At 59.7% G+C, this 20,591-nt stretch overlaps 2 protein-coding genes across 9 annotated transcripts; one reads left to right on the top strand and one right to left on the bottom strand.

Annotated features, from left to right (window-relative positions):
* Positions 1 to 68: 68 nt before the first annotated feature.
* Positions 69 to 3,987, bottom strand: FBXL15 (F-box and leucine rich repeat protein 15). Of its 5 annotated transcripts, none has more exons than XM_074002610.1 (5): positions 3,752 to 3,987; positions 1,985 to 2,164; positions 1,707 to 1,860; positions 913 to 1,418; positions 69 to 401 (listed from the first exon to the last, which is right to left on the bottom strand). In XM_074002610.1, the coding sequence occupies exons 1-5, from the start codon at positions 3,781 to 3,783 to the stop codon at positions 212 to 214; spliced, it is 1,062 nt and encodes a 353-aa protein (XP_073858711.1). In that variant the 5' UTR covers positions 3,784 to 3,987; the 3' UTR covers positions 69 to 211. The 5 variants fall into 5 exon arrangements, with proteins under 5 accessions (XP_073858711.1, XP_073858713.1, XP_073858710.1 ...); XM_074002612.1 differs by having other exon boundaries at positions 2,034 to 2,164; XM_074002609.1 differs by having other exon boundaries at positions 3,791 to 3,987.
* PSD (pleckstrin and Sec7 domain containing) lies at positions 3,274 to 20,565 on the top strand. 4 transcript variants are annotated; one of them, XM_005566300.4, is made up of 18 exons: positions 3,274 to 3,346; positions 4,450 to 4,508; positions 6,090 to 6,826; positions 7,092 to 7,194; positions 7,988 to 8,354; positions 8,983 to 9,411; positions 10,604 to 10,798; positions 10,952 to 11,032; positions 11,360 to 11,472; positions 12,072 to 12,130; positions 12,242 to 12,331; positions 15,932 to 15,975; positions 17,965 to 18,155; positions 18,248 to 18,318; positions 18,443 to 18,600; positions 18,768 to 18,912; positions 19,200 to 19,343; positions 19,755 to 20,565. In XM_005566300.4, exons 3-18 carry the CDS (start codon positions 6,173 to 6,175, stop codon positions 19,983 to 19,985), a joined length of 3,075 nt encoding a protein of 1,024 aa, XP_005566357.3. In that variant the 5' UTR covers positions 3,274 to 3,346; positions 4,450 to 4,508; positions 6,090 to 6,172; the 3' UTR covers positions 19,986 to 20,565. The 4 variants fall into 4 exon arrangements, with proteins under 4 accessions (XP_005566357.3, XP_015312097.2, XP_045217393.1 ...); XM_015456611.3 differs by lacking the exon at positions 3,274 to 3,346 and adding an exon at positions 3,496 to 3,559; XM_045361458.2 differs by lacking the exon at positions 3,274 to 3,346 and adding an exon at positions 4,042 to 4,185.
* The last annotated feature ends 26 nt before the right edge of the window (positions 20,566 to 20,591 follow it).

Genomic DNA, 20,591 nt, shown 5'->3' with positions numbered 1-20,591 from the left:
TATGCCTGTCTGACTTTTCCTCCCCAACTTCGAATCCCCTATCTTCAACAGGGCAGCACCAGGCAAGAGGGGGTAAAAAGCTCTTTATTTGAAGCTCCAGGGTGGGGCAGGGCACTGGCCTCTCACCAGAGGTCCCCACAGTTCAGGTTCCCTACAGCTCAGTGTCAGGCCCCAGCCACACAGTCCAGCTGTGCTCCGATTGGCAGGCGCGTCAGACCTGCAGGTTGACAAAAGGTGCGAAGCCAGCCATATCCTGCAGCAGCACCAGGGCCTGGTGCAGCGGCGGCTCCACGTCGATGTCCACGCCGCGCTTCCGCAAGCGGCTCAGGCTGGACTCCGCCACATGGTGGCAGTGCCGCACCCGCAGCGAGCGCAGCGCGGGGCAGTACTCGGCCAATGTCCTGAGGGAGGAGCAGGGTGAGGCTAGGGGCATGAAGCCACCACACCCTTGGTGGGGTAAGGTGGGAGCCCGGGCTCACTCAGCCTCGGACTGGCTCTGGCAAAATCCCAGTCTCCCTCCAGCTCGGGGCAGGGGCATACTTTTTCCGTCCCTACACAAGGGAGGCACCTGGATTGGCTTCCAGTGAGCTGGAGACTTCCCGTCTCATTTAAGGGGGGGAACTCGGCCCTCAGCTCCACCTAGGATTGCAAGGTTTCCCCCCTTGTTGAAGAAAAGCCAGAAGTCGACTTTCTATGAAATCTCTCAATGTGTAAATATTGGTTCAAAAAAGTTTTTAAACTATGGGCTCTCTGGCCTAGGCAACCCTAGAGGCCCTTTCTGTTCAGAATAGGGGTGCTGTGGTTTGCAGGAAGATTCAGAAGCCTCAGTCCGGGCTTTTAACAACTACAGCCCGCCCCATACCAGCAGAGGCTAAGTGACTGCCCTCCTCCCGCCCCATCAGGCCCAGGCACCTGACACCGTCGCTTCCGACGCGGAGGCAGCCGGTGAGGTCAAGGTGCTGGAGTTCTGGGCAGTTCCGAGCCAACTCTTGAACCGCGGCGTCCCCCACGTTGGCGTTGACGGCCAGAGAGAGGCTGCGGAGGCCAGCGCCGCGCCTCTGCGCCAGGTACACGATGGCCTCGTCCTTGAGCTGGCGGCAGGCGGTGAGATCCAGCTCCTCCAGGGCCGGGCAGCGGTCAGCGAGGCCGCGCAGCGCCAGCCCGTCCACCCAGTCACAGTGCGCGAGCGACAGGCGCTGCAGGCGTGGGCAGCCCTCGGCCAGCGCCCCAAGCGCCCGACGACTCAGTTGCCCGCAACCGCCCAGCGCCACACTCCGCAGCTGCGGATTACGCGCCAGCACCGGCACCAGGTCCTCGTCTGACAACCATTCGTGACACGGCGCCAGCGCCAGCTCCTGCAGCCCCTCGGCGTCCCGCAGCAGCCGGGCCAATGCGGCCCGCGGGATCTGCAGACCCACCTGCGGGCGGGGAGGCACCCCAACTCTCAGCCCGTCCCGCACTCCTCAGCCGCCTATGCGCCCCTGAGTTCTTTTCTGGCAGCCTCCTGCTCTCCCAGGAGAGACCTCACTCTCCCTCTGAGTCGCTACCCAGTACTTGCTCTTTTGGAGTACTCCCTGCTGCGTGGATCCCTCCCCGGGCAGCCCCGGCGGCCCAAGGGGGTCCAGAAGGGTATACTGCGGGGCTGGGGGCTGGGCTAGAGGCGGGGCGGTACCCAGGCAGGGGCGGGGCTTCAGCCCCCGGCTCACCTGCGCTGCATCGAAGCGACGCAGCCCGGCCAGGTGAAGCTGCACCAGCGCCCGGAAGGCCCGGCTAACGCGCTGCAGCCGAAGCAGCTGGCACAGCGGGACCCGGTTCAGGACGTGTGGGAGCAGCACATCTTCCCAGGGCAGGTCCAGGAGCCTGCGAGTAAAGGGGCGTTGGCACCAGCGTCCCGAGGCCACTATTACCTGCGAGTCCACCTCCGTTATGCTCCTGCGCCCCAGCTCCCAAGAGCGGCCCCCAGACCCAGCCCCGGCTCGGATACCCTCCCGCAGGTTCGTCTTCCCTCTCTCGGCCCCTCCGGTACTCGGTACCTGACGGCTCCGGGCTCTTGCTCCCCTCCGGACGGCTCCATCGGTGGCTCCATCGGCTGTATATTGCGCGTGCGCAGTAAGATTTTCTCGCTTTGGCCTTGGAGTGGCCGTGCCAAACCCGCCTCCTTGGGCTGTAGAGATAGACCTATTCAATCGAGTGCCGTGTCACCGAGGATCCAATCTGAAAGCTTTTCGGGTAGACCCCGAAACACAGGCGGAACAGACCGGTGGTGTAACATTAGGCCTCGCCTTCTCAGCTACAGAGCTTGAGGCCCGAAGCTGGAGAATGCGGTGGGCATCAGAGACTGGCTTCTGTCGTCCTCTTGGGCCAGTAGCCGCCTCTGAGTGAAGTGATGATGGAAGGAGCAGGCAAGGCCAAACGCGGAGGGGGCGGAGCCAGGACTCCTAGGTTACCGGCCTCGCCTCTGCCCTCTGGTCGCGTTTACCGACTTTGAAAAACGGAGAGAAACTATCCAGGCTCTTACTGTCTGCCACGTAACAGGTGTTCAATAAGTAATTGTTGAAATAATGAATGAATGGGCGAGGCTATAATTTTTCCCTCATCAAGTAAACCTGCTCAAACCTCCCATTCCTGATTAATTGTGAAGAGCTATCCAGCCTCTTCCACTTCGTAACAGTTTGGGCCGCGTTTCTGCCGGGGGAAGAGAGACGTAGGGGGCGCAAATAAAGACTATATTTCCAACTGGGTCCCTTTCATTTCCTCCAAAGGTCCAGAGTCCTGAGAAGGAGGAGAGCTCAGCTCAGCCCGCCAGGGGTAGTGCTTCTCGGCTGGCCTTGGGTTTAGTTGTAGGGTCTGAGGCTGGGTCCGCCCTGGGGCAGTGACGCCCCAGACCTCTGGACTTGGCTTCAAGACTGCCTCTCACCGCGTCCCCACGTCCCAGTCCCAGGATCCGCTCCGGGGGACCCCAGGGGTAGTGCCTTCCCCCATCATCCACGGGATGAGTATGGGGGGATGTGAAGGACGCGAGGGCCGCTGCACCGCTGACGGTCTGGCGTTCCTTCGGTGCAACCGCTTCAGCTGGCTTATCACAATGAAAACCACTTCTCATCTGTTATCTCGTCAGGGCTTCGGGCACCTCTGAAAGGTGGGCAGGTCTATGCTATCTCTCCATTTTAAAGATGGGGAAACCGAGGCCCTGGAGAGGAAGCGCCTTGTCCAGAATCAAGCCAGACGGGAATAGAGAACCCAGACATCTGGTTTTCCCAGAATTCCTTCCACGTTTCCCCACCCCGCAAGGCAGCGAGAAGGGAGAAGCCAGTGGCGCGGAAGGACAAGAAAGGGGTCAAGTTAGGTGAGGGCTTGCTACCTCTTCTTCCTCAGCCTGCTTAGGGAGGGGGTAGCTAGGAGGACTGACCCCTGCAAAGATAGAGCCACGTGAGCGCGCACCACCTCCGGCCGCGCGCCTCGTCCCCCCCTTTGTTCGCGCCTCTGCGCCTGCGCAGTGCGACAAATCTGGCGCTGTCCCCTTCAGCACCACGCGGAGTCCGCGCCGCCCCTCCCCGCGGTGAGCCCCGCGCGCCCCCGCCTCGCACGTCCTCGCGCCCCCTGACTGCCCGAACAGACCCCTTCTTCCTTCCGAGGTCACCATCTGCCCTCCCTGGCCCTCCCAAAGAGAGTAGTTGCCATAGTAACTCGAGCGGCTCTTTCTTAAAATAGCAGGGTCCCCTTCTACCCTGGCCAAGGGCACAAGGGTTACCTGTCGCCCACGTCTTCCAGTCCCAAGGTCATCTCTTACCCCTGGGCAGGCGTGACGACACCTAACTCAGGCAGCAAGGAAGTTCTTCCTGAAATCTGATTTAACATCCCCCTGCTGCATCCTGGGGAGGGGGGTGGTCACGGTTGGGTCTCCTGGGTCCGAGACTCAAAACCCCTGGCGGGTTCAAGACGGTGTTCCCTAGATCTCCTTTCCATAGTTGATGGTCTCCTGGACTTAGGGGGCGGGTCCAGTCTACACCCATACCGTGTGCTTGGCGCGGCCGCGTGCTCGTGGGGGCGGGAGCGCGTGTGGCATGTAACAGGTCATGTGGCAGCCTCCTAGGGACACGCGTGGGGTCTGGAGCGGGACACGCGTGTGCAGCCGGGCCTTACGTGTGGCTCAAGGGGCGGTGGGCGAGACAGACGTGGACACAAGTGGGGTGGGGCACGTCAGGGTCTGGGGAATAGAACCAGGGGTTCCATGCCCCCTCCTCCTTGTCTGGGGCGGGTCTTAGGTTGGCGGGAGAGCCCAGCGGGGACCTAGCGACCAAGGGGGCTGGCAGCCTCCGGGGCTCCGGGCCCTGGGAGAGGGCGGGGGGTGGGGGGGATTAGCGTTGCCTGAGCGGCGCGTAGGGGGTAGGGGGAGGGACTGAGAGGCGGGCGGGCCTGGAGCAAACGGGAGCTGCGCTGCCTTCACAGCTCAGCTGGGCCCAGCCTCTCCTCTGTCTCTCCTCGGTCCCAGCTCTGGGCGAGCAGCGGTGAGTACTGAGGTGGCATTGAGTTGGGGCTGCGCCGGGTATGCGCTGGGACCCCGTTGAGCTTCCAGAACCTGCCTGGCAGGGTTGCTACTCCTGACCTCTGCCCCTCCCCTGCATTGCCACCAGAGGCCCCTTTACCTGGTTCTGGTCTCTCCCGGATGGGATCTGTCTTACCCCTGGGGAGAGAGGGAGAGGAGAGGAATATGATGCAGATTCCCCTCAAGAGACCCTAGTAGGTGGGGGGGAGGGGAGGGTGTGTGTCCCTGCTTGAGTGTGTACATCTGTATGTGTACATCTGTATGTGTATGTGACTGTGAGCAGTAGGTCTCTGTGAGTGTCTGATACACCTGGACCTCTGTGTGCACTGGAGAATGACAGCCTGTGTATATATTTGGGTACCTCTTTGTGTCTTCCTGTTTGATGATGGTGTGTGTGTAAAACAAGCATGTGCCTTTTCATTACACACATATTTGTTATGACTATGAGAGTGCATGAGGGTGTGTCTTTGAGCAGTGTGTGTGTGTCTGTGTCTGTGTGTGCCAGAGGGTGTTGCCTATGAATGTGTTTAACTGTGTACTGACATATTTGTCCTTATGAATGTGTGTGTGTGCATGTGTGTCTGTGTATGTGTGTGCCTGTCTGTACCTGTATGAAGAAAAGAATGTCCCTGGCCGGGTGCGGTGGCTCACACCTGTAATCCCAGCACTTTGGGAGGTGGAGGCAGGTGGATCTCCTGAGGTCAGGAGTTCAAAACCAGCCTGGACAACATGGTGAAACTCTGTCTCTACTAAAAATACAAAAATTAGCCAGGCATAGTGGTGGGCGCCTGTAATCCCAGCTATTCGGGAGTCTGAGGCAAGAGAATCACTTGAACCTGGGAGTCAGAGGTTGCAGTGAGCCGAGATAGCACCATTCCACTCCAGCCTGGTCACAGGGGTGAAACTCTATCTCAAAAAAAAAAAAAAAAAAAAAAGAAGAAGAAGAAGAAGAAGAAGAAGAATGTCCCTTTCCCATTCAGTATGTATATATTGGGGGTAGGACCCTCTGCTCAGGCCTTTCTCCCCACTTCCATGCTGTGCCTCTCAGCCCTCCAGCATCCCTATATAACCCCTGTTCTTCTTCCCTCTCCTTCCAGGAGGCCTGAGTTTCCCTTCCCTGAGTGAGAAGCCTCCATAAAAGAGACTATAGGGGTCACAGGGCGGTATGATGGTGACAGCTGGCTGACACCCCTTCTCCAAAGGGTGGAGTACCAACTTCCCCCATTCCAGAAGTAGCTCCAAAGTGCCATAAGAACTCCGGGCTCACTCAACTTCTGAAGTTGCTTCCTCTGTCCTCCCAGGGTGATGCTCAGGGCCCCAGGCAGAAGGAAAGGAGCCAGGGGCCCACCGGGTGTATAACTCTTTTCTCCTCAGGCCTCTATGGAAGTAGCCCCCAGGCGTGGGATCAGTGATACCATATTACCAGGATGAGCTAGGCCCCTGGTACTCAGAGGCCCCAGCCAACCTTCCCTTCCCTATCTCTGCTGTCCTGTCCATCTAACTCCTTGGCAGTTCACCCCATGCTCCCCTTCCTCTTTTACAGGCCTGTCTGAAGAGCATGCAGCCCCCTTACTCCCCGCCTGGCCTCGCCATCCCTGCCCCCCCAGCCTGACCCCCGGCCCCAGCATGGCCCAGGGTGCCATGCGCTTCTGCTCGGAAGGCGACTGTGCCATCTCCCCACCACGATGCCCACGCCGCTGGCTCCCCGAAGGCCCAGTGCCCCAGAGCCCCCCAGCCAGCATGTATGGCAGCACAGGCTCCTTGCTACGGCGAGTGGCAGGTCCAGGTCCTCGAGGCCGGGAACTGGGACGTGTGACAGCACCCTGTACACCTCTGCGTGGCCCCCCCTCACCCCGTGTTGCTCCCTCACCCTGGGCACCCTCTTCACCCACTGGGCAGCCCCCACCCGGGGCCCAGAGCTCTGTGGTCATCTTCCGCTTTGTGGAGAAGGCCAGTGTGAGGCCACTGAATGGGCTACCTGCTCCCGGGGGCTTGAGTCGGAGCTGGGATCTGGGGGGGGTTTCTCCTCCCAGGCCCACCCCAGCCCTTGGGCCTGGCTCCAACCGGAAGTTACGGCTGGAAGCATCCACATCAGACCCACTCCCCGCCAGAGGAGGCTCCGCCCTACCTGGCAGCCGGAACCTTGTACATGGGCCGCCAGCCCCACCCCAGGTTGGAGCAGATGGCCTTTACTCCTCTCTCCCCAATGGGCTTGGGGGCCCCCCTGAGCGCCTGGCCACACTCTTCAGAGGACCTGCTGACACTGGATTCCTGAACCAGGTATGCAACTTCCCCTGGGCTCCCGGGGCCCCCAGTGTAGGGGCAAGGCTTAACCTCCTGTCAGACATGGGCTTGTCTGCTGTTCACTCTGAATCCTTTAATCTGTCCTAAATCTGCCTCTCTCTTGCCCTCTGTGTTTGTCTCTGTGTCTCTGCACCTCCATCTCTGTCCCTGCATGTTTTAATTTCTGTTTCTGTCCCATATTCTTGTGTCCTTGTATGTCTGGTTTTATCTCTGGGTGCCTGTGTCTCCCTCCTTGGCTCAGGGGGATACCTGGTCCTCCCCCCGGGAAGTTTCCTCTCATGCCCAGAGAATCGCTCGAGCCAAATGGGAATTCTTCTATGGCTCCTTGGACCCCCCCAGCTCAGGTAAGGCCTGGGACTGAGGCAGAGAGAACAGGGCAGGACCTTCCCCACAACAACTGAGACTCAGTAGGGAGCCCTCCTTCAAACTTCCCCTAATCCTTGGAATTGGCTCTTGAGTCAGCCAATGTCTCCCCAGGCCTCAACCTTTCCATCTGCGCTATGATGGGAGGCTGGAGGATAGGGACTGGGTGGGACACCTGGAGGAAGCTGAGTAATGGAGGGAGGGGATGGCAGGATATTGAGGGGCATTCCATGGAGTAGAAAAGAGGCTCAGCAGGGCTCAGTGGCCCCAGCATTTTGGGAGGCCAAGGCAGGAGGATTGCTCAAAGCCAGCAATCCAAGACCAGCCTGGGCAACATAGCGAGTCTCTACAAAAAATTTAATTAGCTGGATGTAGTGGTGTGCACTTATAGTCCCAACTACTGGGGACGCTGGGTTGGGAGGATCCCTTGAGTCCAGGCGATCAAGGCTGCAGTGAGTTATAATTGCACCACTGCACTTCAGCGTGACACAGTGAGACCCTGTCTCAAAAAAGAAAGAAAGAGAGAGAGAGAGAAAGAGAGAAAGAAAAAGACTAGTCTTCCCCCAGTTCCTCAAAGCCATTTGACAAGAACTTGATTTAAAATGAGCTCCACTGGCACCAGGAACAAGCTAAGTTTGTAGCAGGAGGAATGGTGGCTAGACAGTGAGAGAACTTCCTGCCAATATGAGGCAGTGGGCAGAGCTCCTACAGCAGGATTAGGACAGGGAGCTGACGTGGATAACCTCCTGACCTGGATGCCTATGCACACTACAGGTGCTAAGCCCCCAGAGCAGGCCCCCCCATCTCCACCTGGGGTGGGCTCAAGGCAGGGCTCTGGGGTGGCTGTGGGGCAAGCGGCCAAGTACTCAGAGACAGACCTGGACACGGTGCCCCTGAGGTGCTACCGCGAGACTGACATCGATGAGGTGCTGGCTGAGCGGGAGGAGGCTGACTCGGCCATTGAAAGTCAGCCCAGCTCTGAGGGTCCACCAGGCACTGCCCACCCACCTGCCCCACGGCCCGGCCTACGCCCTGACCCTCATCCCAGCCTCGGCAGTGGCAATGAGGATGAGGACGAGGATGAGGCAGGCGGGGAAGAAGATGTGGATGACGAGGTGTTTGAGGCCTCTGACGGGGCCCGGTGAGTGGGGGAGTGGGAGAAGGAAGTGGCTTCCCATTGGCATACAGGCAGAGCGGGGCTCAAAGGGCTTGGGATAGAGATGGGTGTGGGCATGGTGTATAGCAGGAGATTCTAGACAGAGGCCTGAGGCTTGGCAGAACACTGGGGATGTGGGAAGCAAAGAGGCCAGGGGTTCAAGCAGAACAGGGGGCAGGGTGAGAGGCCAAAGGCCGCAGTCAAGCCCAGGATCACAGGAGCATGAGTCCGGATCCTGGTGGGAGAGTGGGGAGTGTGGGGACATTCCTTTCCGTCTCACACCCCAGTGTCGCTTGGAGCCTCATCTTCTCCTAAGATGTTGCCAGAAATAGAAATGGGATGGCAGGAGGGAAGCGGATCAGGGAAAATGAGGAGAAAGGGAGATTAGCAGGGAGGGAGGGGACTGGGTGCTGGGGACTGGTAGGGCTGGTGTGCCTCAGGGGACACTGAATAGCTTGGTCCCCTACCCTGGAGGCTCTTTTTTGTTAGTGGGCAGGAGCCAGTGAAAAGGAGATGATAATCCCCTAAGCAGAGTCAGTGTGAGAGTTCAGTGAAATTCTGCCCGAGCCCTGTAATCTGGGCCCCTAATCAGAGATTCTCCCTGCCCCTGCAGGCCAGGGAGCCGGATGCCTCTCAAGTCACCTGTGCCCTTTCTACCTGGGACCAGCCCCTCGGCTGATGGGCCTGACTCTTTCAGTTGTGTGTTCGAAGCCATCCTGGAGTCACACCGGGCCAAAGGCACCTCCTATACCAGCCTCGCCTCGCTGGAGGCCTTGGCCTCACCTGGCCCAACCCAGAGCCCCTTCTTCACCTTTGAGCTGCCTCCCCAACCCCCTGCCCCCCGGCCTGACCCACCAGCTCCTGCCCCACTTGCCCCTCTTGAACCGGATTCTGGTACCAGCTCTGCTGCTGATGGTCCTTGGACACAGAGAGGGGAGGAGGAGGAGGCAGACGCCAGAGCCAAGCTGGCCCCAGGGAGGGAGCCCCCTAGTCCCTGCCACTCAGAGGACAGCCTTGGGCTGGGTGCAGCACCCCTTGGCAGGTAAGTAATTCCTTTTGTCCCTCAGACTTGAGGCCCCCAGGGCTCCAGAAACAGCTGCTATAAGGGACAGATCCTGAGTGTGAGGATTAGTTTATATTCCTGACCCCTGAGTAGGGGTGGTTAGGGGATGCAGATCCTGTTTTCCCATTTGGAGGACTACTGCCATTAGCTGTGAGGGGGAGTCCCTCACAGCGCCTCTCTTGGTCTCAAGTCCAGTGGCTTGAGAAAGCATGATTCAGCATTGAAGGATCCCCGGAGAATACCCTTCTTGCTCTCCTGGAGGGCTCTTTCTTCCCTTGGCAGAGTCTTTAGCCTGCTCAGAATTCTTGTGATCTTACCCCCACCCAACCTGGAGGCTTCACCAAAGATGCAGCCACCAGCCTCTCCCACTGCCTCCCTCCCATGTCGCCCCTGCCCAATCAGGCATCTCTCGTCCAGCTCCAGGAAGTCCTTTCACAGTCTAACCTTTCTGCTCTCCCCTCTGCCAGCTACCCTCTCAGTCATGGAAGCCATGGCAACAGGAGGGGGTGGCCAGGGAGACAGGGTTGCCTAGCAACCAGGAGTTTCCGGCCTCTGTCTCTAGGGTGACAGGTGGCTTTGCGAGTAGAGCAGCTGGGGTGGGAAGGGGAGGAGAGAAAGGGAATGAGGGTGCGCACCCTGACCCTTAACCCCCTAACTCCAGAGCCTGCTTCTGTGTGGGTAGAGGGGGAGCACCAAGGAGAGGCTCCTCTCCCTAAAAGGCAGGAGGGGGAAAGCCTTCGGACCAGTATCCCTGCTGCCCTCAAATCTTTCCCTGACCCTCCACAGTTCCTCCGTAGTAGCCCATCTATTCCACCTTTGTCCATGGTCTAAGAGACAAAGGACTATTTTCTGTGTAGGGCCAAGGTGGGAACAGATAATCTACATCTAATAGCAAATGTAGGCCCCTGGGAGCTTGGGGAAGCAACCAGAACTCCCACAGCAGCAAGATGGATGTGGGTTAGATTTAAGGCAGGACTTCCACAGAGAGGTGGTAATGATAGAGTAGGCTGATGGAGAGAATCTAATCTCCTTCCCAGGGAAAAAGAAGAATGCTTTCCCATGTCCCTCCACTCCCTCCCCTTCTCCACCTTCTGCACCTGGAGGCAGAAGGAGGGTCTGGATGGCTCCTAAGGACCCTGCCCCAGCCTGAGTTGGTGTTCTATCCCGGCAGCGAACCACCCCTGAGCCAGCTGGTGTCCGACTCAGACTCAGAGCTGGACAGCACAGAGCGGCTGGCCCTGGGAAGCACAGACACCTTGTCCAATGGGCAGAAAGCAGACCTGGAGGCTGCACAGCGCCTGGCCAAGAGACTGTACCGACTAGACGGCTTCAGGAAGGCTGATGTGGCCCGGCACCTTGGCAAGAAGTAAAGCCACTAGGCTGGGACTGAGGATGGGGGCAGAGGGAGTGCATCCTGAAGGCAGCTCTCCATCTAATGTCCCCAGGTCATTGGGTAATCCCCACCTGACCCCCTGCGCTTCCCCTTGAGACCCTACCTGTCTCTCTATCCTGCCCACAGCAATGACTTCAGCAAACTGGTGGCTGGGGAGTACCTCAAGTTCTTTGTCTTCACGGGCATGACTCTGGACCAAGCTCTCAGGTGGGTGTTGACCCTTTGGAGGACAGCCCCCACTCTCCAGGCTTCATGTTAGGGCCCCAGGATGCCTCCTCTGAGCCCCTCTGTCCCCCACAAGCTGTCCTGACCTCACCCTTCCCAAGCTGGCTGGGCATGACCAAGGTCCAGAGCTGCCTGGTAAAGGGACCTTGGGTAGGGGTGATGGGTGAATGGTCAGGGTGCATACCCTCATCCCCTTTCTCTCCTCCCCTTCCCACCCCAGCTGCTCTACTCTCAAAGCCACCTGTCACCCCAGAGACAGAGGCCAGAAACTCCTGGTTGCTAGGCAACTCTCTCTTGCCCCTTCCCCAGGGTGTTTCTGAAGGAGCTGGCCTTAATGGGTGAGACCCAGGAACGAGAGCGCGTGCTGGCCCACTTCTCCCAGCGATACTTCCAGTGCAATCCTGAAGCCCTGTCCTCAGAGGGTGAGGAGTTCCGAGAGCAGGGGGGTTCTTAGCTGGCCACAGAGGCAAAATGGGCTGGGCCCTGTGTGTGTATACAAGAGCATGAGTGTGTGTACAGCAGGGAATAGATATACATGTGTGTAGGCATGTGAACTTGCATGTGTGCAGACAGTGCTGTCATGGCTGCATGTATGTGGAACTATACATGTGGGCAGGCATATTGCTAGGGTTGAGTGTGCTGTGAAGAGGCAGGAGTTTGCATGCCTGTGCAGGCCAGTGCTTGGCTGGAGTGGGGTTTCCGTTTGACTGCCCTGGTCTATAGGACTGTGCTGCGGTTCACTTTCTTGTGGTCCAGGCTTAGAGGCAAGGGAACGTTGGGGCAACTAGTGGGCAGCCCTCAGTACCTGAGGGAGCCAGGGACAGATCCTGAGAAGAGGGCTAGGTCCTTGCTGAGGGATCTATTGGAAGAGGAGCTCTTTGTAGGGAGGGTTCACTAATGGGGTTCAGGAGGTAGGAGGTTGCCGGCCAAAGCAGGTGGAGATGAACTGGGAGGTTGGGGAATATGGCTGTGGGAAGGGTCCCTGGGAGGCAGCCAAGGCTGAAAGTCAGCTCTCCCCTAGACGGCGCCCACACTCTGACCTGTGCGCTCATGCTGCTCAACACCGATCTCCACGGCCACGTGAGTGGGGGCCGGGCGGGCAGGAGCCAGAAAACAAACCCCTGGCCAGACATTCAGGACCTGGGAGGCCAAGGGCCCTCCAAACTCACAGGCCTCTGTTGCCTCCCTTAGAACATCGGGAAGCGCATGACCTGCGGGGACTTCATCGGGAACCTGGAGGGCCTCAATGACGGCGGCGACTTCCCTAGGGAGCTGCTCAAGGTGGGGGGCGGGGCAGGGTAGAAGTTGCTGGAGGGGAAGGATGGAGGACCCAGTCGGCGACGGAGTCCGGAGTCCAAGGGAGGGCAGGGCTGGGGCTTGCCGGCCCCCGCTACTGCCGCGGGAGCCTGGGCTCTCGTGACTCAGCCTGGGGACCACCCCCTCCCCCGGCCCCACGCGCAGGCTCTCCCGGAACATGGCGCACATGCGTGCGGTCGCGGCTGCGCGCGGCGGGGGAGGGGACCCGGTTCTGGAAAACACGCGAGCAGGCGGCCCAGGCCCCTGCATTTGCCTTCATCAGTTCCCCTCCTCCAGTGTGTGCTGGGGTGGAAGGCGGGAGTTGCGGGGGTCCCTTCACGGGGCCGGGATTGAGTGGGGGTACACTCCACACTGCTCCCCCGCCGCGTGGACAGCCAAAAAGACCCTCCTGGTGCTGCTGCGCTGCAGGGACCCAGAGGGAGAGGGGCCTGAGATGGACTAAGCTTTTCCAAGGTCTGGCAGCGAGTTAGCGCAAAGCTGGAGCCAGAATCTGCTTTCTGGCTCCCTGTGAGCAGGCCCCGTTCCCAGGCGCCAGCTCCATGACCCACAACTGAGGGGTCAGATACGTAGGGGCTGGTGCCAGTGGGAGAAGGGAACGGCTCGTCCAATGGGTTCACTCTTCTCCCTGATGTGGTGGTAGTTTATCCAGGGAGGCCTCGACTCGCTTGAAGAAACCCCCAGGCTTGGACAAAGGTGTCTCTGCGCCACTACATACATGTAACAGCACAGGAGTGTCCCAGGGCGTGTCTGTGAGCTTGGGGTGCTGGGCTTCTGAGTTTGGGGTGTATCCGAGAGGGAAAGTCCATGGTGAGCTGGGGTGTATGCTTGAGTTGAGTTGCATCTGTGTGCCCGGGCGTCGTGAATCAAGGGTTTGTATGGCTTGGTGTGTTTGTGTTTTAGGGCTTACGATTTAGAGTGTGTGTCTGAGTTGGGGTGTAGGCTGGATGTTTATGTGTGGTGGGGTGTACATCTTCGAATTGGCCGTGTCTGAGGTATGCCATATGCCTCTGAGTAGGGGGTGTATGTTTGTGAGCTAAAGATTGTAAGTTTTGAAGTGTCCATTTGAATGGGTAGTGTCTGCGAGTTGGGGTGACCGTGAACTGGTGCGTCTGGTTTGTTGGGGTGTACGTCAGAATCGAGGTGCGTTACGTGACTTGGGATCTATATATGGGGGGTATCTGCGGGTGAGCTGCATGAAGTCGGGGCTGCTCCTTCCCTGCCTTCGTCCTCCCTCGGGGCCCCTCTTGGCTCAGTGGAAAAGGGCCCCAGGGAAGCGGTCCGACCTCTCGCCTCCCACCACCCCAACCCAGACGAGCCAGAAGGGAGTTCCAGACCCTGCTGGGTCCGCCCAGCGTCACAGCCCCAGGCATAGCCGCGCTCCCAGCCTCCCCGGAGCTGCCACCCACGCTGGCCTCCCCAGGCTCCTCCCAGTGGCCGCGCGGGGAGGGCCCCCTTCGCGATCCGGCGCCTCCATTTCATGCGATCCCCGCCCCCCGCCCTCGCCCTCCCCTTCCCGTCGGTGCCCCCCTCCCGCTGTAGCCCAGCCGCAGAGCAGACAGCGCCGCCACCGCCGCGCACTCTGTGTGTCCCTGAGAGCCGGGCCGGCTCGGGCCGGGCCGCGCCGCTCGCGCTGGCTGTCGGGGGAGCGGTCCGCGGGCCGTCCGGGCGGCCCGGGGGCCGAGGGCGGGCGGGGGCATGGCCGGGGGCCTCGGCGCGCCGGCCGGGCCAGCATGATCGGCGTCAACAGCATCCACAGCAGCGCCGGGCGGCTGCGCTCGCGCTCGCTGTGCTCCGTGCGCTACGGGCGCACCCACCGCGGCGCGGAGACCCTGTGCTACGGCTGGCCGCAGCGCTCGCGCAGCCTCAAGCCGGTGCTCTACACCGACCTGGTGGTCAGCCGCCTGCAGAGCCGCAAGAAGAAAAAGGCGGTGAGGGCGTTGGGGCCGCGGCCCACGCCAGGCTGGGGGGCGACTGAGGGGGCGGCTTGAGGGAGGCACCGAGGGCGGCGCGAACCGAGGGCAGAGCCTGGTAGGCTGGTAGGGACAGAGGTCAGGGGCAGCCAGAGGTGGGCACGGGCTGGGGGGCAGGGAGGGCACAGACCCTGGGACCAAGGTGGGCCTCACAAACCGAAGAGGGTTTTCTAGATTGAATATGACTTGCGGCCCACCGATGGGGTTCGGGGCCCTCAAAGGAGGTGTGGTGGTGCGCCGAAGGGGTCCTGAGACAGGGCAGGGGATGAACTAGAAGGCTGGAGGCAAGGATTGCAGGTTGGATCTTGGTGGACGCTTCCGCTTTCTGGCCAGAGAGTTGGTGAGTGAGGATTAAGGGTCTGAGCCATGCTGGGTTTTGACTGGGTGTGTGCTGGAAGGTCTATGTGTTGATTTGCCTTGGTTGTGCTGGGGGCGGTGGAGCGGGGGTTGGAGGCTGTGGGGTACACCCATCCCCAGACAAGGGTGTGAACAGTGTGTGCCCAGTTGGGATGCCTGGTTTGCCGTGTGGCTGGGCATGGCCGTGGGCAGTGAGAGAGTCAGAGACTGGTTTGTTGGGAGGAGTGAAGGGGAGGCTGTGTCCCATCACAGGGAAGTTGCCAACGTCACCACTGCACCCAGCTCACATGCAGGCAGCATCACACGCCACACACTTAGCCCAACATGCACATGCTGGGGACACACCCACTCACGGACAGGCTGACGGAAGTACCCCCACAGTTGGAGGCGCTGGCGTGGACCCATGTTCCAGGCCACTCCAGAGAAGAGGGGACCCCGTGCCACTCCTGGAGCCTGTTCTCTCTTCTGACCACCCCGGAACCCCCAAATGTCCCCAGGCCAGCTGGATAGAGGGGAAGTGACTGGTTCACATCACACAGAGTTTGGGCTATGCAGGAATTGGAAGCTAAAACCACTGCTTTTTAGATGAGTGTTCGCTCTCTGGTGAGAAAGTGTGCACATGGGCAGGGCACTGGACCACCCTGGCATTTGGCTTGTTGGGGCTGTCAGGGTTAGGGGGAGGCCTCAGCTTGTCTTGGTGTTGGGAGCCATGATAGTGTGCTCTCTATTAGTGAAGAAAGGTGCTGAGAGGGCGAGTCCTCTATCCTGGGGTCGCAGTTTCCCCATATGCTATGTGTGGGCTCATCCTGTGGAAACAGGCCAGAGCCCATGGTTGGGGGAAGGGGAATTTCTTGGGCTGCTTTTCCCCATTCCCTCCAGGGCTGTGCTTCTCCAGCCCAGGATCTGAGCAGGACAGCCCCTTAACAACAATAAAGATAATAATAGCAACAACCATTTACTGTGCGTCAGCCTTGTGCCGGGATGCCCTGTGCTAACTGCCTGTGCCCACATGTTACTACGTTTGTTCCTCTCCATGGATACTTGCCCAAAGTCATGAAGCTCAGGTGGTGGAGCCGGGCCTGGGTCTCCATTCTGGAGCCTGTGTTCTTGGTCATTATATCCTGCTGCCCTTTGCCCTTAGTTCTGGCTCGTCTCCCAAGTGAGAGGGGAAGGCTCTAAGCTCTGACACTGGGGTACTGACCCACAACCCCCTAATTTGTTTCCCCCACCCCCCCAGGCCTTGTACAGCTCCATCAAGAATGAGAAGCTGCAGTGGGCCATGTGAGTCCCGGGGCTGTGTGGTGGGGCTAAGATGGGGCATGGGGAAGGGGCTGCCTGGGGAGGCTGAGAGAGCTGGGGTGGGCCCTGGGTGGGGCAGGGGAGGAGAGTGAGAGGCCATGAGAGGCAGTGAGGCTGCCTCACTTCCTTCTTTGGAGATATCTGCCTGAATTTGGGGTTCTGTATCTTGTCTCTAGCTGGGTTGTTATGACAAGTGGGTTGGGGTGGGAGGAGAGGTGCTGAAACATCAAAGGGAGGTCCCCTGGCAACCCTAGTGGAAAAGCAGAAGCCTCTGGAAGCAGGGCCTTGACCAGCAGCACAAGAGGCCCTCTCAGGTCCTAGGGAGCCCAGATGTCACAGAACAAAACAAGTAACCATGCTGTCTGTTCTTGGCAGCCTCCAATAGAAACATAGAGACTCAGCCGTGCGCGGTGGCTCACGCCTGTAATCCTAGCACTTTGGGAGGCCAAGGCGGGTGGATCACGAGGTCAGGAGATTGAGACCATCCTAGCTAACATGATGAAACCCTGTCTCTACTGAAAACACAAAAAATTAGCCGGGCGTGGTGGCGGGCACCTGTAGTCCCAGCTACTCAGGAGGCTGGGGCAGGAGAATGGCGTGAACCCGGGAGGCGGAGCTTGTAGTGAGCCGAGATTGCACCACTGCACTCCAGCCTGGGCAACAGAGCAAGACTCCGTCTCAAAAAAAAAAAAAAAAAAGAAAAAAAAGGTCGGGCGCGGTGGCTCACGCCTGTAATCCCAGCACTTTGGGAGGCCGAGGCTGGAGGATCACGAGGTCAGGAGATCGACACCATCCTGGCTAACACGGTGAAACCCCGTCTCTACTAAAAATACAAAAAATTTAGCCGGGCATGGTGGCAGGCACCTGTAGTCCCAACTACTCTGGAGGCTGAGGCAGGAGAATGGCGTGAACCCGGGAGGCAGAACTTGCAGTGAGCCGAGATTGCGCCACAGCACTCCAGCCTGGGTGACAGAGCGAGACTCCGTCTCCAAAAAAAAAAAAAAAGAAAAGAAAACAGAAACATAGAGACTCATAAGTATGTCTTGGAAGAGCCTAGTCTGAGGGAAGAAATCCAGTTTGGGCCTTGGGGTCCCCAGTCTGAGGGTAGAGGTCTTATTTTCACAGTTCATAGATCACTCACATTTGCTTTTATCCACTGAGACTCCCTCACTGCCCAGTTAGCTGGGAGTTCCCAGTCACTGGAGATCTCAGGGGAGGCACAGCTCAGGATTAGGGTGCAGGGGGCGATTGGGGAAGGCTTTTGGAGGGTTGAGACTGGGGCCATGAAGTTGGGGCAGCATTTGGGAAGAGGAAAGGGGAAGTTGGAATTTGGGAGGCAAAGGTGTGGTGGCTGAAATGAGTATGGGGTGGGGAACCAATGAAGGCAGGCCTGGCTGGGATGGAAAAAAACAGTGTTGGGGGAGATGCAGTATAGGCTCCATATGGGAGGCAACAGGGAGCTACTGCAGGTTCTTGAGCAAGGGAGTGACAAGATAGAATCCGATTTTTTCTTTGACTGAGCCTGTAGACCAGGATGTATGGGGTTGGGGTGGGGGCGGCACTAGGAAGCTACTTCTTCCATCTGCTACCATTTAGCCACAAGCCATGAGCAAAGCCCGGGGCTGGATGTGGTTGAGCTAGCAGAGGCAGACCCGGGGATGTCCTGGTGGAGAAGGGCGTGAGGGCTGCGGGTGTGCAGCAATGGCGAGGATAGTGCTGGCCCTACTTGATAGGAGGAAGGGACAGTGGTACCTCTAGGCTGGGGAACTCTGAGGGAAGTGCCCTGCTCTGAGGGGGCAGAACCACACATTGGGGAGGTGTGATCTGAAGCTGGAGACATGACAGGACCCTCAGGTTGAGCCCCCCAAGCCACAAACACTGGGGGAGCTTTTCCAGGGCAGGCAGAGGCCAGAACTGAAGCGGGGGTCACGGCTCCACGGCCAGCCCCCTCTGAGGTGATCACACCTGCAGAGACGAGGAGGAGCTGAGACGCTCTCTGTCTGAGTTGGCCGACCCCAACCCCAAGGTCATCAAGCGGATCAGCGGGGGCAGTGGCAGCGGCTCCAGCCCTTTCCTGGACCTGACTCCCGAGCCCGGGGCTGCTGTCTACAAGCACGGGGCCCTGGTGCGAAAGGTGCATGCAGACCCTGACTGCAGGAAGAGTACGTGGCTGAGTGGCGGGGGGGTGGCGTCTGGGGGATGGATGGGAGTGGGCCTGTTCCAGGGTCCCCTGACCTGTCTTTTCTCTCTGCAGCACCTCGGGGCAAGCGGGGCTGGAAGAGCTTCCACGGGATCCTCAAGGGCATGATCCTCTACCTGCAGAAGGTGTGGGGCCAGGCCAGGGGGCTGGGGCTGGGACTGAGTTGGCTGGTGGGTGATGGATGGGTGGGAATAGGTGGGGCTGGCCCAGGCTGCTTTTGGGGCCAGGATAAGATGGGCACCCCTGCAGGAGGAGTACAAGCCTGGGAAGGCCCTTTCAGAGACGGAGCTCAAGAATGCCATCAGCATCCACCATGCCCTGGCCACTCGTGCCAGTGACTACAGCAAGAGGCCCCATGTCTTCTACCTGCGCACAGCTGACTGGCGGGTCTTCCTCTTCCAGGCCCCGTGAGTGCCCTCCTCCTGCCCATCCTGGACCCCTTCCCCCACCTCCCATCCTGCTCCCCTCCCTGTCTCTGGATTTCATTCCTTCTCAGGCCACACTTGAGCCAGGACTGGCATCCTGGGACAGAAACCCTGGGCCCAGGTCCCAAGGGGCTGTGATTTCTCCCCAGGAGCCTGGAGCAGATGCAGTCCTGGATCACGCGCATCAATGTAGTAGCCGCTATGTTCTCTGCGCCCCCCTTCCCAGCTGCTGTTAGCTCCCAAAAGAAGTTCAGCCGCCCTCTCCTGCCCAGCGCTGCCACCCGCCTCTCCCAGGTAGCCCCAGCTCTGTCCACCTGGTGCCAGTGGGATGGAGGGGGTTAGGCTCAGGCCCACTGCACTCAAGGCTGCTGTGTATGATCGTGGAGATGTCCCCTGCACCAGGATGCTGGCCACAGGGGTGAGCAGGGGCTGACATCCAGCCCCCACTGGGTCCCACTTGCCAGCTGGGAACCCAAACATAGTGTTTGTTTGTCCAAAGGGGCGGGCATCTTTTTAAAAATCTGCACAGAGGCACTATATAGGGCAGAGTGACCATGGCCATGCCTCCCCCTGGCCACTAGGAGGAACAGGTGCGGACCCATGAGGCCAAGCTGAAGGCCATGGCAAGTGAGCTGCGGGAGCACCGAGCCGCCCAGCTGGGCAAGAAGGGCCGGGGCAAGGAGGCTGAAGAGCAGCGGCAGAAGGAGGCCTACCTGGAGTTTGAGGTGAGCCTCCCTGCCTGCGCCTCTGTCCACACACGCAGGCCCACACTAGGGTGAAGGGCATGGACTCTAAGAGTGGAACCGGCTGGAGGTCCTTGGGCAGGTTGCTTAATCTAAGCCTCAGTTTCCTCCTCTGTGCAAGAAGGATAACATTTGACACCCACTGGGGTTTCGAGGTGAGGCATATGTCAAGCGTGCCATTTCCCCAGCTCTAGTAAAGGCTCAAGACACATTAGGTTACAGATGATGGTCCCAGGAGAGCCCAGAGAGGGTACCAGCCTGCATGGGACCATCCCACAGTCCTGGCCGGGCACCTGCCATCTCCTGCCCTGCTGGCAGCCCTCCCTGGTCCAGATGGGGGGGTGGGCAGAAGGCAGAGAACAGGCTCTCACAGCTCCTGCCCCTCTGCCTCAGAAATCCCGCTATAGCACCTATGCAGCGCTGCTTCGGGTCAAGCTGAAGGCAGGCAGCGAGGAGCTGGATGCAGTGGAGGCAGCACTAGCCCAGGCCGGGAGCACAGAGGACGGACTCCCTCCTTCTCACTCCAGTCCCTCCCTGCAGTCCAAACCCTCCAGCCAGCCCCGGGCTCAGCGTCACAGCTCAGAGCCTCGGCCAGGGGCAGGCAGTGGGCGGCGGAAGCCCTGAGATGAGGTTTGGGGTGGGGGGTGCCTGCTGGGCACCTGCAGGATGACATGGCTCTGCCTGAGCCCGGGCCGGCCTCGGGCCACCCACGAGGGCCTCCCGGTCTAGGGCCCGACCGCGCCGGACGCGGTGTCCGGGGCAGGGCAGGGCTGGGGCCTGGGCCTCAGGAGCCTAGGCTAGGGGCACGTCCGAGAGCCCCTTTTTGTGATAATGTTTTGCACTTTTTCGTACAGGGTGGGCGGGGGTGGGAGGGGCTAGCGCCCCTGAACTTTTGATGCTTTTTTTTTGTGTGGGAGAGGCCTGATGCCATTTCTGCTTTCTGCTGAGACCACCCCACCCTGACACCAGCAGTCCCCCCTCTGTCCTGGGGCCTGGCTTGGACAGAGACCAGGATTTGGGGCTGAGCTGGTTTCCCCTCCTTCCTCCCCAAGGGCTCACCCTCTCTCTTGCTGGAGGTGGAGGAAGGGCGTCCATGCCAAGGCCCCATACCTGGGCCGGGGGCAGCACGACCTGGCTTTCCCCGCTTCAGTGGGCCTTGCCCTTTGTACAGCCTCCACCCCCATTAAAATTGCTCTGGACTTGCTGGCTGGGCCTCATCCTTCTCTTCTC

Source organism: Macaca fascicularis, chromosome 9 (assembly GCF_037993035.2).
Source record: "Macaca fascicularis isolate 582-1 chromosome 9, T2T-MFA8v1.1".
Lineage (NCBI taxonomy): Eukaryota > Metazoa > Chordata > Mammalia > Primates > Cercopithecidae > Macaca > Macaca fascicularis.
This window is presented reverse-complemented; position numbering and strand designations above follow the sequence as displayed.

Bases quoted from the DNA above. Each gene is read 5' to 3' on its own strand.
- FBXL15 (XM_074002609.1), bottom strand. From the start codon at position 3,858: ATGTTAAATCAGATTTCAGGAAGAACTTCCTTGCTGCCTGAGTTAGGT. The intron at 2,165-3,790 runs GTAAGAGATGAC...CTATCTCTACAG, and splicing joins GTCGTCACGCCTGCCCAGGG to CCCAAGGAGGCGGGTTTGGC. The intron at 1,419-1,706 runs GTGAGCCGGGGG...CCCCGCCCGCAG, and splicing joins GTCGCTTCGATGCAGCGCAG to GTGGGTCTGCAGATCCCGCG.
- PSD (XM_005566300.4), top strand. From the start codon at position 6,173: ATGGCCCAGGGTGCCATGCGCTTCTGCTCGGAAGGCGACTGTGCCATC. The intron at 6,827-7,091 runs GTATGCAACTTC...TCCTTGGCTCAG, and splicing joins ACACTGGATTCCTGAACCAG to GGGGATACCTGGTCCTCCCC. The intron at 12,131-12,241 runs GTGAGTGGGGGC...TGCCTCCCTTAG, and splicing joins ACACCGATCTCCACGGCCAC to AACATCGGGAAGCGCATGAC.